The sequence below is a fragment of the Herpailurus yagouaroundi genome, unplaced genomic scaffold (genome assembly GCF_014898765.1).
Source record: "Herpailurus yagouaroundi ecotype Mexico unplaced genomic scaffold, PumYag 100, whole genome shotgun sequence".
Taxonomy (NCBI): domain Eukaryota; kingdom Metazoa; phylum Chordata; class Mammalia; order Carnivora; family Felidae; genus Herpailurus; species Herpailurus yagouaroundi.
Window position 1 is genome coordinate 38,155,216 of NW_024412391.1, and position 14,522 is coordinate 38,169,737.

The following is a 14,522-nucleotide window of genomic DNA, read 5'->3' on the forward strand; positions in this document are numbered from 1 at the left end:
AGCACTTTGCAATATCTAAAGTGTAAGTGAGAGCAAAGGTGTTTATGGACTTCATGGCTTCTAAGAGCCAATAAAGTACAGCTCCTTCATCACAGACAGCCCATTAACAACCCATGTTTATTAGTAAAAATCCTCTGAACTTAATACGCCTTTGTCAGCAAAAGTAATTGATCTTGGCCAGTTAATTTGGCTCGTTTTGCAGACTGAGGACTTGCCACTCTTTTAAGAGTATCCTACAACTCTGTGGGCTTTACTCCCTTCGGTAAGGAATTTCCAAGAATGCTGAGCCCATAGGGTTCTTAAAATAGTTTACTAAAAGAGAACACAAACATCTCTCATTGGCACCTTGGTCTTTAGTCTTACAAGTCTGAAGACATTGGGTTTTACAGAAATGTCTGTGCCAACTGCCACCATCCTGTTCCCTGAAAACTTGACCAAACAAAGGCAAACGGAACTGCATGCTGTCCAGTTAGGCAGGTAGTAAAAATTCAAACTTAAACAAAAAAGAAACAGATGCAGGCTTTAACCAATGCTCGGTATACTTTATAAACAATTCTTTGCTTGGTATACTTTAACCAATGCTTGGTATACTTTATAAACAATTCTTTGCTTCTGTGTTAGGAAAGAATCCTCCTCTTTCCATTTTAAAAGGAGCATAGGACCTGTTCACACTGAACACGTGCCATAGGGAACGCACTCCAGTATGACTCAGACAACTCTATAGAACAGCCAGAAGCACTCCAGTTTTCACCCCCCTGATTAGTATTAGGGCTCTGGAGAAGTAATTCTCTTGGCTCTCTTATTTATGTAATGGGTACATGGGGGTTATATAGTTTAACAAGGGATAGTAAAGAGCTGCATTTTTCTGTGAGTCACGATGATATTCACACCTAAAAATGTTAGATGCTCTGCTTCTGGAATGAGTAAGAGCAAGAGGTTGTGAAATCCTCCCCAGATATCGTCACACGTTAGCATGCTCTCAACTGTCTGGAATGCCGTATATACTGGAATGCCTGCCCTAAATCGAGGATGTAAAATCATGCGCAAGGCATCTGTTTCATTATCTAAGGAATCCATCTCAATAAGATGAAATGTCTTTTCTGGTGGTCTGCCCCTGTCACCACATCACAAAAACATGGGTAGACCATTTTCACAAATTCAGAGAGTGAAACAAAAAAGGGTCGAATGTAAAATGTAAGCCACATGGCACCACATGGCTTATGTGATATCTCCTTGAGAGCGAGGAGCACCTCGGAGAGTTGGTAAGTCATCCACCAGAGATGGAGTACACACGGGGGATGCCTCACATGTGCATGACTCTGTATGGGGTGCTCCCAGGCAGGCAGAACCCTAATGAGAACGGGATATCTACCTACAATAGATTCTCCCAGGCAAGAAGGCGCAGGTCAGCTCTGAAGGGCAGAATTGTCACTGGAAGAGAAGCGATTACTGGGTTTCAGTGTCCTACGTCATAAGACAGCAATAGAAAAGAAGAATACTAGTGACACTGAACACTCACAGTGCTCAGTGGCGAGGTTAGAAAGACATGCAGAAGCTACAACCTGCTACCTGGAAGTGTGTGTGTGTGTGTGTGTGTGTGTGTGTGTGTGTGTGTGTATGTGTGTGTGTGTGTGGGTGGGTGGGTGTGGGTGTGGGTGCGTGTGTGTGTGTGTATGCACGCACACGTGAGAGAAGGAGGAAGGGAAAGACGGCAGGTGAGCTAGCCAGTGCGAGCCTTAGGAACACAAATGAGAAAACTGCGGTCGCTACCATCTGGGGAATGAAGTGGTCACCGAGTTAGTTGCAGTGGGGTGATGATAACCGACTTTGAAAGCTCAAGCACTCACCAGGTGAAGAAGGAAAAGAAAGGAGTTCCAGACCAGGCCAGCAGCATGAGCAAAGGAAAACACTGATGGTCCAGTGTTCTAAAGACATGTGCATGCATATATACATATGGGTGTATGCGTGTGTATGCATATATATACATACATATTTAGAGACATGAAAATATTAATGTATAGTTCATGTGTGTACGTGTGCCATATACATATACAAATACAAATATGCCGTAGCTGACTGTGTTGCTGCCCCACCTCCATCCTCTCACCCTTACCACATGAGTGTGCATGCCAGACTCCCAATGGCCAGCACCTGTGCTTCTTCCTCTCACTGCTAGAGGCCACTTTGTCACCTGAGTGGCAGGCTCATATTGGTACCCAATCAATACCCCTCTGGAGTAGAAGGGAGTTGCTGTAAACATATCTCATGTTCTTCACCTCTCAGCAGGAAATTCTGAGGCATGAATCTCATACTGGCTTCCAAAATTTGTCCGGCAGGAGTGCACTCTGGTCGGGTACAAGGATACTTGCTTGGTTGGGTACAAGGATACTTGCTTGGTGACACCCCCTCGCCAGGGTGCCTCCCCTCCCTCCCCAGAGTCATCACCACACTCCTCTGCCAGTGTCCTCTCTAAGGAAATGACTTACATGTAAATCCTTATCTCAGGGCCTGTTTCTGGGGGAATCCAAACTTGGACATGTAAATGTGTGTGTTTGCATTTATATTTATAAGCTTGTTTATATAGATTTGTATAGTTATGTGGATATATACACTTGTAGATATAGACGTACACACATACAAATATATATGCACACAGATACCACATACATACCCCTGGGCCAGTCTGTACATTTGCAATGTTACTTCTAAAGCAAACATCTGTAGTCATCACTTTCAAGAACAGGGCCATTTGCTGCCAAGACATTATCTTTTTTTTTTTCTTTTAGGGTACTACATCAAAAGGCAGCAAAGTGAAAGAATATTAAAAATGAGGTTATTTTAATAACAAGCTACAAAAAGACAAAGCTTACACCTCAAATTTTTGTGTCCACAAAAAGAAAAACTGCTCTCGGGGCCCTCCTCATATCCAAGCCTGCATACAAATGTCCGATCCCCAAGCAAGAGCTCCCTCCTCTCTTTTACTTATCTTATTAGCTTAAAAACTGACATTAGGAACATAAGAAAAAGCCATTCACTGCCCCTTATGTGTTAAGGGTGGCAACACAGAGAGCTAGAAAGAATACAGGATTAGGAAATTAGGAAATTAAAATACAGGAATAGAGAAAAGATACAGAATATATGTCTGGAGAAGACTCACTAGCAGGAAAGCTTTGGCAAGTAACATCTCTGGATTTTTATTTCTTCAATTGAAAATGGAAGCAGGACTTCCAGGCACCTGAACTTGGCTCTCAGGTATGTTTTGTTCAGCATGCTTGTGTTTACAAACACAAGAGATCTGAATGCCTTGAGCACATTTGAGTTTGTGACCCCTGTACACATAATTCCTAAACTCATTCGCAGTTCCCAACATTGGATAACTTTGTGTGATTGTCACCAGTAAAACCACAGCAGCCTTCCATCCTCCTGCCACCTGCTGAACTTCCTCTCCAAGGAGGCTTAGCTGCCTAACCTTGGCCCACCTTTATGGAAAAGACAATTCATATAGATGCAGATTTAAAATTTCCTACTGAAATGTGTCTTGTTTTTCTTCAATTTACCCAAAAGAATGAGACTAAATTTTTAAAAAATTATCAGAAAACTTTACCAACATGGAAGAAATAAAATTAAGACATGGGCAGCAGTTAATGGCTTATTTACATAAAAATAACATAAAACTATTTAAACATAATTAGCAAGAGGAGAAAAACATGGCAGTTGAGTCTGAATATGCAAACTTCTGTTTATCAGGAAATTACTTTTGTATTTTTGTATATTATTATAGTATTATGGGTATTATATACCTCATATTACATACTTTTTATATACTCTTCTCTCTGCCTCCCTTCCTTTCTTTCCTTCTTTTCCCCCATACAAAAACCATTACTCTTGGTCATGTTTACCTTAATATGGACTGTCTAGGTTGTGTGTGCATGTCTCATGTAGGGAGAGGGAAAGACTTTAGAAAAGACATGCAGAGCAATGGCAAATGCTAAGACTATGATTTATGATGGTTCACATTTGATTCTACTTTGGTGAAATTAGGATACTGAAGTTCTCTATGTATGTTTTTTTAATATTCTGATATGCATACTATATGTTCTTCATTATAAAAGATTAAAAGTTTTAAAAATATATGGTTGTGCTAACTCCCTACTGTAAATAACCTGGAGCACTGAATAAGACTAGATTCCCCATCGTCACCATTACCATCATCACCACCAATGATCGTACTCCAAATTTAAAATACATTTATTAAAAAGATCCCTTTAAAATTATAGCATACGCCAAGTTTCTTCTTTCATTCCTAAGCACTCTGAAGCTATCCTCAGTATATGAATTCAAGTCAAAAATTCTTAGAAAGGCAAGTCTATGGCTTTGTCCCTACTCTGCTCTGAATCCACAGTTTAGTGGCCATTTCCTCCAATCCATCCCACCCCCCGCCAGTGAAAATGACCAAGCCTCAGATTAGGTTCTCTCACCCCACAGAATACACTGAAGCAAGCTGCACTTATCCCCATCTGCTTCCCATCTGACTACATTGAATAACTCAACAGCTGCCTCAGCCAGAAGCTTCTCTGCCCCAAAGAAGAGAGAACCCAAATCTTCCCAAAGAAGAAGGCAGTGGAGGGAAACCAGCCTCCCTCCCTCAATCTTCATTCAAACCAGTGATTCTCAACCAGGTGTGATCTTGCTCTCCAGGAGACATGTGACAACATCTGCAGACATTTCTGGTTATCATAACTGAGGGGTGTAAGTGCTATTGGCACCTAATGCGTCATAACCAGGGATAATGCTAAACACCCTACGATGTGCAGGATAGTCCATACCACAAAGAATTACCCACCCCAGAATTGCAAGAGTGCCAAGATTGAGAAACCTGCCCTAGAGCAGCAGACTTTTTCCTTGGCTCCACATCTGGAGGGAGAGGAGGAAAGACTGTAAAGAAACTCAAGGCTGTTCTTGGTGGATCTCACCCACAATGAACCAGAAGGGACACCCTTAGAACATCCAGGGCAGTACTTACAACACAGGAACACCTGGTACATTTGTTTCCTTCTGGCTGAAATTCCTCCCCTTCTCGGTACTGCACACCCTCAAACACACAACCTAGAAAGCAAAGTTTAGAATTAGGACATGAGCCTTTGCTCAGCTTGACACGATGCTTCTGTCCAGTGCTCATCCATCTCCCTCATCTAGCTCCCACCTCCACCTCCGCCTCTACCTGGCAGAGTATCCTCTTTAACCAGGGGACAAGATCGCTTCATAGTTTAAAAAAAAAAGTACAAAAGAGTGACAGGAGTCCAGAAACCTGAAGATGCTAGAAAGCAAATAAGACGATGGAAGCCAGGTCAGCCCAAGGGGGAACACTGGATAGTGGCGAGCCCTACAAGTCTAAGGAGCTCCCCATGACCACCATGACCACAGCCAGGGGAACTAAACCCCAGAGGGGCTGGAAGAGGCAAACAGGAGAAGGCAAAGTGAGAGAAGTCCACAATGAGCCACACCCAGCAAATGACACAAATGACATGACCACTTGGTGAGTATCCAGGGAATATCCAGCCTCTGTCAGGCTCTTTGTATCCCTGATCTCATTCCATCTTCACAGCGAGTCTACAAAGTGGGGACTCTTGTAATTATCTCCATGGATGAGGGAAATATGGCTGAGAGAGAGGAAATAATTCACCCAGTTGGCAGGTGGCAGAGCTGATATTCAAACTCAGCTCTGACCTACCAGTTGCACCACACACAGGGTCGGACACCAGGGCAGGAAGGGGAAAAGGCAGGGCAGGAGATGCCACACAGTTTTTCAGACCTACCCTATGTGATATTAAAAAGGCTTAGCCACTAAGTTTGGCTAAAACTAGGATGAAAAGACCAGGAGGTGTCTCCAATTCAGAATGATCCTCAGGACACTGCTGTATTCTTTTTTTTTTTTTTTTTTTTAATGTTTATTCATTTTTGAAAGAGAAAGAGAGAGCAGGGGAGGAACAGAGAGAGAGGGAGACACAGAACCCGAAGCAGGCTCCAGGCTCTGAACTGTCAGCACAGAGCCAGACGCGGGGCTTGAACCCATGAACCATGGGATCATCATGACTTGAGCTGAAGTCAGATGCTTAACTGACTGAGCCACCCAGGTACCCAGGACACTGCTGTATTCTTAAGAAATCCCACAAACGACTTGAAACACAGGCTGACCAGTAACCCCTGTGCCAAACAGGCCATGAGAAGACTGTCAGCTTATGGCTGACACTTTCCTCAGGACTGTCTTCACAAGATGCTTTGCCAGAATAGCTGAGGTCACTTTCCACCTGGTAGACAGTGTCGGAACGAACACAGTAGTGCCAATAATCAGCAAAGGGGGCTCTTGTGAGAGACTGACTCATGCCCCTGAGAGTATTTAAAGGCCTGCCACCTGAAGTCATCGACAGAACTCACCAAACTCTTGAAGCAGTTGGTTCTTGATAAAAGGAAACAAGTATTACCCATAACCACCTAATCTGGCTACAGGACCTATTCATTTTAAATCTAGATATGGAGCCCTTTGTTCAACTGCAAGACATGAAAACAAATGCTACTGAGTCTGAAGCTAAATCACTGAGGGAAACTGTGGTTTTAAAGTCTATTTGATACCCACACCCAGAGCTAGCATGCAACCACCTCTTTGCTGTTCCTGCTGATGCAGAAAGACTCAGTAAACTTGGGTCCCTCCCAGAGGCTGTATCTCAGCATTGTTAATGATGGCAGGTGCCCAGTTGTCTCCTTTCAAAGCATGCTTCCAACAAAGGGTCTTCAATTCTTTCATGTGTTTGCACACTGGTTTTGTCACAGATTGCCAGACAGATCAACCACAACAATCTACATTTGACAACTTAAATAAAGGAATTTTAAATGAAAATTCTATGTAAACTGTTTCCATCACAACCCACCATCACTGAGTAAAGAGTCAGACAAAAGGAAAGAACCGACAACAAGAATGTCCTGAAATCTGTTTCAGGAAGAAACCGACCGCAGACTGTACGTGTTTGTCATTATGCAGAATACCATTCTGTGATCAATGACAGATGTCAGTCCTTCTGAATTACCAAGGAGAATACCCCATGGCTTTCCTTGACTGTCCCTACCTAGACTTGGCTGAGTCCTCCCTCCCAAGACAAATGATAATACAGTCTGGATGTGGCCTCTTCTGAGTCTTCTGATTTACATCCCACAGGTTGGCCTTTGAAATTAAAGACAGAGAACAGAGTTGATTCTTGACCCCATCACCAAAGGCACTCAGCCTGCCGAGGTGTCAGGGGGCCAGCGTGTGGCCCTGGCAAGCTAGCTTTTAAAGATTTGTCTCCCAGGGCATCTGGACCCAAGCAGACAATTATTACAGTGTGTGTTTGGGGCGGAGGGGAGAAGTAGGCAGTGCAGTATAGTGGCCAAGAAAGAAAAGGGACCAGGCCCCAACTCCAACTCACAGGCCTTGGAGAGGTCCTTATTCTCACTGGATCTAATTTCTTCTTGTGCGAACTGCGGACATAACTCATCCCTCCCTGGACGGTCAGGAGGGCTTAGCACTGCAGTATGTGGAGGCACAGAGTTCAGGCTTTCCTTCTAGGGAACTCAACCAAAAGCCAAGCGAAAGAAGCAGTTGCTCAAATATGATAACTTCAACTGCTGAAATAAACTCACTCAGCTCTTTGTATACCCACATTTTCAAAGGCAGCCTAAAAACACGACGATCTCGTAACTGAGGAGGAATGTTACATACACTGAGTTGATTCTGTACCAATAAAGCAGCAGTCTCTTCAACACAACTGAATTCATATTTAAGAGCTACAATAAATTTTAAATCTACATGGCATATAAAATTTGCTCTGTTATCAGTCTTAAGCTTGCCGGTGTATAGGAATTATCTGGGAGGCCTGGATTCTGCCCTCAGAGATGCTGATGGAATTGGTCTGAAATGCAGCCAGGGCATCAAGATTTATTTTTTAAAGCTTCCCAGGTGATGTTAATGTGCAGTCTAGAGAACTACTGATCTAACTTAATAAGGTCCCTTTAGGCATTTAAGGGTATGGTTACATAATACAAAGCATTTAATGCATTCAGAGGCAAAAGGAACACAAGCTAACTGTTTGATAGATACAAAATAATTGGATTATGGAAAGAAATCTTTTACTTTCCACCAATTTTTGGCCTTCTTGTAAGCTCGTCCAAGAATACAAGCTCCACAGAAATCCCAATGTGAAAAGGAAATCTGGCTCAAAAAAAGACTGTCCAGGGAACTCAGGAAGGTTAGAGGTAGTGGAGAGCAGCTGTCTTTACTGTCATTCGAAGATGAGAAAAAACTGGATTCTCTGACAGGGACTCAGGTCCAGGCTCATCTCAGACTGTATTTGGGTGGGGGAGGGGAAGCAGCTGCCTGCAGAGGGAGCAGGGCTCATGTATGCAGAGCATCTCAGCATAGTACTGAGCCATTCCCCAGGAAGGTTTGAAGAACAGAAAGCCCCTTGGAAACGGTACTGGTTGTGAGTATCGCCTCCAGTGAGGAAAAGCACTGAGAGTAAAACCAAAACTCAGAACATCTGTCTGAGAGCATGGGCCAGGGGCTTAAAGGATCAGAAAAAAATCTCTCACCTCAAAATCCCTGGGCTTGTACCTAAGGGCAAGAAAAGATGCAGGAGGCCTTTGTAATCCTGTTCAGAAAAGTAAAAGGAAACACTCTAGCCACTGGAAGGGAAAGATCCTTTGCTGTCAGCTAGGCAGTGGGGCCCTCTAAAAAGACAGTGGATTCAACTCATTGCACCACACCGAAAACTGAGACCAGCAAAACCCTAAGCTAAATTCACTTAGGGACCCAGCTCTCAGTTTTCAGAAAACATCTGGTCACCTCATCACCAAGGCAAGCTCTAGCCAAGATACTGCAATATGAAGCAGTAAAAAGACATTTCTGGAAACAAGAGAAAGCCACAGCTTTTCCTTCCAAAGTAAGCGTTACCTGTGGCCCTGTGGAGTGGAAAGCAGGCCTCTGGAGCCTGGAGCACCCACGTGCCAAGACCTACAGCACATCGCATTCACGCTGAGCACACCAGAGAGTCCAACCGGACATTTCTGTGCAAAGGAGTTTGCTCTCTAAACCCGTTATGTACACAGCCACAAAGTGAGGAAAGTTCCAGTCAGGAGGGGGAGAATCCTGCACTCTTGAGAGAGCTCACGGAGATTTCACAGTGATGTGCTGTACCGGGGAGTCTAGCAGCCTTCCCTTCCTGAGAATGTTACCTGGACATGTGGGGCAGCACGTTCCCAGATGCTTGGAAGGGTTTTTACAATGAACAACACATCGCACCTCAGACTCTGTGACAACACCTTCCTGAAAAACAGAACGCCACAAACATGTCAGCCCAGAATTCCCATTGAGGAGCGATTCACTTTGGGCAAGTAACCAAGGGCATAGGGGAAGAGTCCAAACACAAGAGTGCAAAGGAAGGTGGGTGACAAGTCCAGAGGACATGGCACAAATGAGGTCACATCTCCCGGCTCACACCCCTGATGCTTTCGAACTCAGGGCACAAATCCTGTCTTGACCCTGTCCTCAGTCTTTCTCTTTGGCTCAAATTTCTTTCTTTTAAATCTAGTATTTAAGACCGTCTTACTGCCAGTCGGTAGTTGACAGAGTCTAGCGTTCATCCACAATTGTTTTAAGTTGTCAACACTTACTCTATTTTCTATAATTGTTATTCTACTTTAAGCCATTAATTATGAGGCACAGAGTACAAGCATAATACCCCAGCCTGGCATCTGGAGACCTAATTCCTTACCACACTTCTAGAAATAACAAGGCCAGCTCTGCCTTCACTCAGCCTCACGTAGAAAGCCTGGCTCTCAAAAATCAAACAATGAGATTAGATAAAACTACTTTTTAAAATAATTTTTTCATGTTTATTTATTTTTGTGTGTGAGAGAGAGAGAGAGAGAGAGAGTGGGGAAGGGGCAGAGAGAAAGGGAGACACAGAATCTGAAGCAGGCTCCAGGCTCTGAGCTGTCAGCACAGAGCCCAACATGGGGCTCAAACTCATGAACCACCAATCATGACCTGAGTTGAAGTCGCACACTTAACTGACTGAGCCATCCAGGCGCCCCAAGATACAACTACTTTAAAGTTCAAACTATATATGGAAAAATAGAGCCTTTAGATCTTAATGATGAAATCAAATGACTCACTTGCAAGTGGATCTTGGGATTCTAGTATTTTAATGTCAACTGAAACATTTTTTAAATTAATTTTCAGAGTTAGCCTTTGAAGAATTTTCTCCGTATTCTCTGTCCATTTTATAAGTGGATTTTGTGTGTGTGTGTGTGTGTGTGTGTGTGTGTGTGTGTGTGTGTGTTTAATTTTGTTTTGCAGGGAGGGGTGGCACATGCTAAGAAAAAAAATTAACAATTTGACAACTGAATAATTTTCTTCGTCCTGTCTGCCACCATATTATCTCAATCCAACAAGGAAAGTTATATCCTAAATATCTTCGTATCTGTCAGGCCTGAAGATTCCACTACCAGAGGAATTTATTGTGGTCTATATCGCATTTGGAAAAGAAAAGAACAACAGTCAAAATATCACAATATACCACATCAAAAAAGGATCTGTGCTTCAGTTATATAACTGAAGCAATACAAAAAGCTATGGCCCAAGATCAATTTCCCTTCAGTATCTGCAATCCAGATGGAGGATTCAGATTTGTTCCCAGCATGAATTTCCTGTCTGTGATCTTCAGATTTTTCTCTTTAGTAAGAAAAGTAAAAGTGGAAAATAAAGGTAAATTTTTCACCATCGGAACTCTTTTGGTAGGAGGATAGAAGAAAGAAGCTAGAATTCAGCTCAAATGGAAATAAACCAGGTAGTCAGACTACCTGTTACCTGCCTGGTACACCTATTGTGTCCAGTCCATACCTCTACCATAAGTGTCTTTAACCACAGACTGACTTACTGCTCACGTTACTCTATGAGATGTACCATCCTCACTTCACAGGAGACAAGACTGAGAGGTTAGAGAAAGAAACACATTATGTGAGTGGCAGAGCCTGTTTTTTTTTTTTTTTTTTCACTCACTACACTGCACTCTCTCCTCTGTTACTGATTTCATGCCCTGAGAAAGGAAGAGCTTAGAGAGTTTGCAATTGTCTCATTGTGCAGAGAAGTGTCTTAAGTGAAGCCTCCCCTGAGGTACCAGTAAGTGGCTATTTCCCGCACCCACAGGTGAGGTTTCATTCCCTAACAGAGGAAGAAAATAAGCAGGAGTGGGAAGGTGCCAGCTGAGCTTTTACAACTACCTTAGAGTGTTGCTTTTAGGACTATTGAATGAAATGATATTTTAAAACTGACACATAGGACTCAGGCAAAGTTTTTCAAAAGGAGGAGAATGATTGGGGCGCCTGGGTGGCTCAGTTGGTTAAGCATCTGACTTAGGCTCAGGTCATGATCTTTCAGTTCGTGGGTTTGAGCCCCACGTCGGGCTCTGTGCTGACAGCTGGGAGCCTGGAGCCTGCTTCAGATTCTGCATTTCCTCTCTCTACCCCTCCCCTACTCTCTCTCTCTCTCTCTCTCTCTCTCTTTCTCTCTCTCTAAAAAATAAATAAACATTAAAAAAAATTTTTTTTAAAGAAGGAAAATGAAAAGGCAAAAGTTCATCTTTGGTAGATAACATCCCCTCTGGGCTCTATTCTGCAGTTCAGCCCTTCCTGACTCCCAGGGCTGTTAGTCCTTGAGATCTCTTCCAATAATAATGGGATATTCCCGCATCATTCTCTGTGGGCCTGATGAGTAGCCGGTGACCTAAGACGATAGGCAGTAGGAGTTGCAGTGTCCACAACTGAAAATGGCTTCATGTGCTACTCGGTCTACAAATTATTTCCTCCCACAGAATAGTTTTCATTTAATTCAAACAAAGTCTTCATCCGAAAGTAGCAAACGTCACCACTGTTCCATGCAATTTGGGGATATTCAAGACCTCTGGCTGTTGCATAAAAATGTTATACTATACTCCAAAAGACAGAGGGTTGTCTTGTTTCAATTCCATGCAAGCAGGACTTTCCGAGTGCCCCTCTGAAGGAGGGGAAATTTCATTGGTCAAGAAGTAGGGTGGGGTGGGGTGGTGCAAATTTTAGAATGACTGTGGACTTTTGATATTATTACAACTCACTGCTCTCATCTCTTTGTTCCATGAAGCATGAATTTACAGCTCTCAGAGCAAAAATTCAACAAATATTTATTGATTCCATTAATCTGTTATTGGTATCTGTTCTGTCTCCTGCTCATTTTAACAAATAATTTAGATTTACTACACAAATGATATGAATATTTAGCCAAATAAATAACTGATGACCTTAGGCGCGAGTGTGCCCACTCTGGGTATATAGCAGCATGGCTACATAAAAGTCGGATTTCAATAAACTAAATGTCAATATACTTGAGATAAGATCCAAGAGTAATAGGCATTATTACACTAACCTTTCTTTCCCCTTTCAATGCAAGAGCGTATCCCGGGACAGTAAAAGGGGACTAGGGGTAAAATGATTTAACAACATCTTCTCTATAGAGGATTTTTAAATAATGCCAAAATTAGATGAGCATTTTTTAAATTATTTCCTTAGAGATAAGAAAAGGAGTTTGAATGTTTAGATTCTTCATTTCTCCTTTAGTTTCTCTTGCTGTGTTGAAGCCCTATAACAACTAGAGTCCTGTAGAATCAGCACCCTTGGCAGAGAGCAGCCAGCACCAGCCACAGTGGGCTCCTTAGGAATTGAACTGGTGTTTCTCAAATTTGTCATGTTGAAATCATTGAGGTTAGAGTGTACTAATTGCTTTGATTTAATAAGCTTACAGATTGGCTCCCGTTCAAAATGTTTCTAAATCAGAGAAGGAAAACATATATCCTCTAACAATACCTCTTTCTGCTAACAGGAATTCATGTTTTGCACAAAGTTGACTCACAGGAAGACATGAATTTTCCCCAAGGACATATACATCTTTCCGGAGATTTTCCAGGCGCAATTTAACAATGGTGAACAATTCCACTGCATGTTTCTGGAAGCAAGTGCGATATAATATCTACTCTGTGCCTGTCTTGTTATGGTGAACATCACAATAAATATGTATAAGGATACAGTTGGTTTTTTATTTGTTTCTCATTTCTGTTTCACTTTTTTTTTGTTTGTTTCCTTCTGTGCTGTCTAAAAGGTGCTTCTGAGGAAGACTTTACTGATTCCTTTTCAGTGGAAAATAAAATAGACTTTACCTGGCACTGACGTAGAACACAGGGTTGTGCAGGACTCTGCCATCTGAAGGAGCTGTTATAGGTACTTCCCTCATAGGTGCAACCTAAACGTGAAACACAGAAGCAGGAAAAAGACCAAGAGTGAATACGTGTTTCCTTTTTCTTTGGAGCAAAAGAAGTTATGTCTTCTAAGCCAGGACTGGCAATAGCAGGAACCATCATGTTCCTTGGCTATTTTCTCCAAAACACAACTAAGCCTTCTAAATATCCACTTGGTTTTCACTTACATTAATTCTTTGACTACTAAGCAGATTAACCCCCAAGACTATGTTTTCAAATGGAAAAGCATGGATTGATGTACTCTCTTGGCCAAAATGCATGACCTCATGACTTTATGCTCACTGACGTAGGAGGAGCACCAGGGCTAAAATCACCACTGTGAAAGGGGATTTTTCATAAGGCTTAAATGAACACAAAATTGCTGAAGGTCAAGAGGGAAGGTTAAAACATGGTAGGAAATAAAAGCAGGATATTAAAATACAGGAAATGATTATGAAATTCTATATGTATCTAAGACTCTTGGCAAGCTACTGTCTTCACCAGATGAAAACCTCCCATCTCTTGCCTCCCAGTTTAAGGGCTATGATTTCACATTTCACCTTGATCTTACTTTAAGTAGTGAACTAGATTAAGGAAATCTGAAACCATAAATTTATGGGTTATCACAAGTTAATTCACCAGCCAAAACAGAAGTCATGTTCATTCATTGGCAAAAACAGGTCAAAGGCCAGAGATCCTCAAAAGAGGAAACAAGCCAATTAGCTTAAGTCCCTGTAGAAAGAGCCAAAGAAATAATGGCACAAGGATCACAGCCTAGATCTTAATTTAGCTTGACCAAATATCGCCCTGCACCTTGTGTGGTACACTTTCAGGGAAGATGTTACTGCCTATGTCACTAGTCACTGTATATTAGATTATGAGGAGCCCACCAGGCAAAGGGTCTTAGGAATTACAGTCTGACTGCTTAGCCCAAGGAGTACAGAAGCAGGAACACATACACGGGATAATGCAGAAATAAAAAGTCCTGCCTCTCTGTACCAATGACTGACTTCTGACAAGCCAATCAACCTCAATCCACATCAGTTTTTCTTGTCCAAGATACAGACAGAAGACTCATACCTCCTTCCCTGAATTCTTTTAGATAATGCTGTGGTAATGAAATAAAATAAAATAAAATAAAATAAAATAAAATAAAATAAAATAAAA

General features: G+C 42.3%; 1 protein-coding gene across 4 annotated transcripts in view; it reads right to left on the reverse strand.

Annotated features, from left to right (window-relative positions):
• Positions 1–14,522, reverse strand: part of BMPER (BMP binding endothelial regulator) — a 252,642-nt gene that overhangs the window by 181,498 nt on the left and 56,622 nt on the right. For all 4 annotated transcript variants that reach the window (XM_040472282.1, XM_040472279.1, XM_040472280.1 and 1 more), the window contains exons 4-6: positions 13,278–13,360; positions 9,265–9,355; positions 5,024–5,106 (exon numbers count right to left, since the gene is read on the reverse strand). In XM_040472282.1, coding sequence (XP_040328216.1) covers positions 5,024–5,106; positions 9,265–9,355; positions 13,278–13,360 — 257 coding nt within the window. The remainder of the gene's footprint in view (positions 1–5,023; positions 5,107–9,264; positions 9,356–13,277; positions 13,361–14,522) is intronic.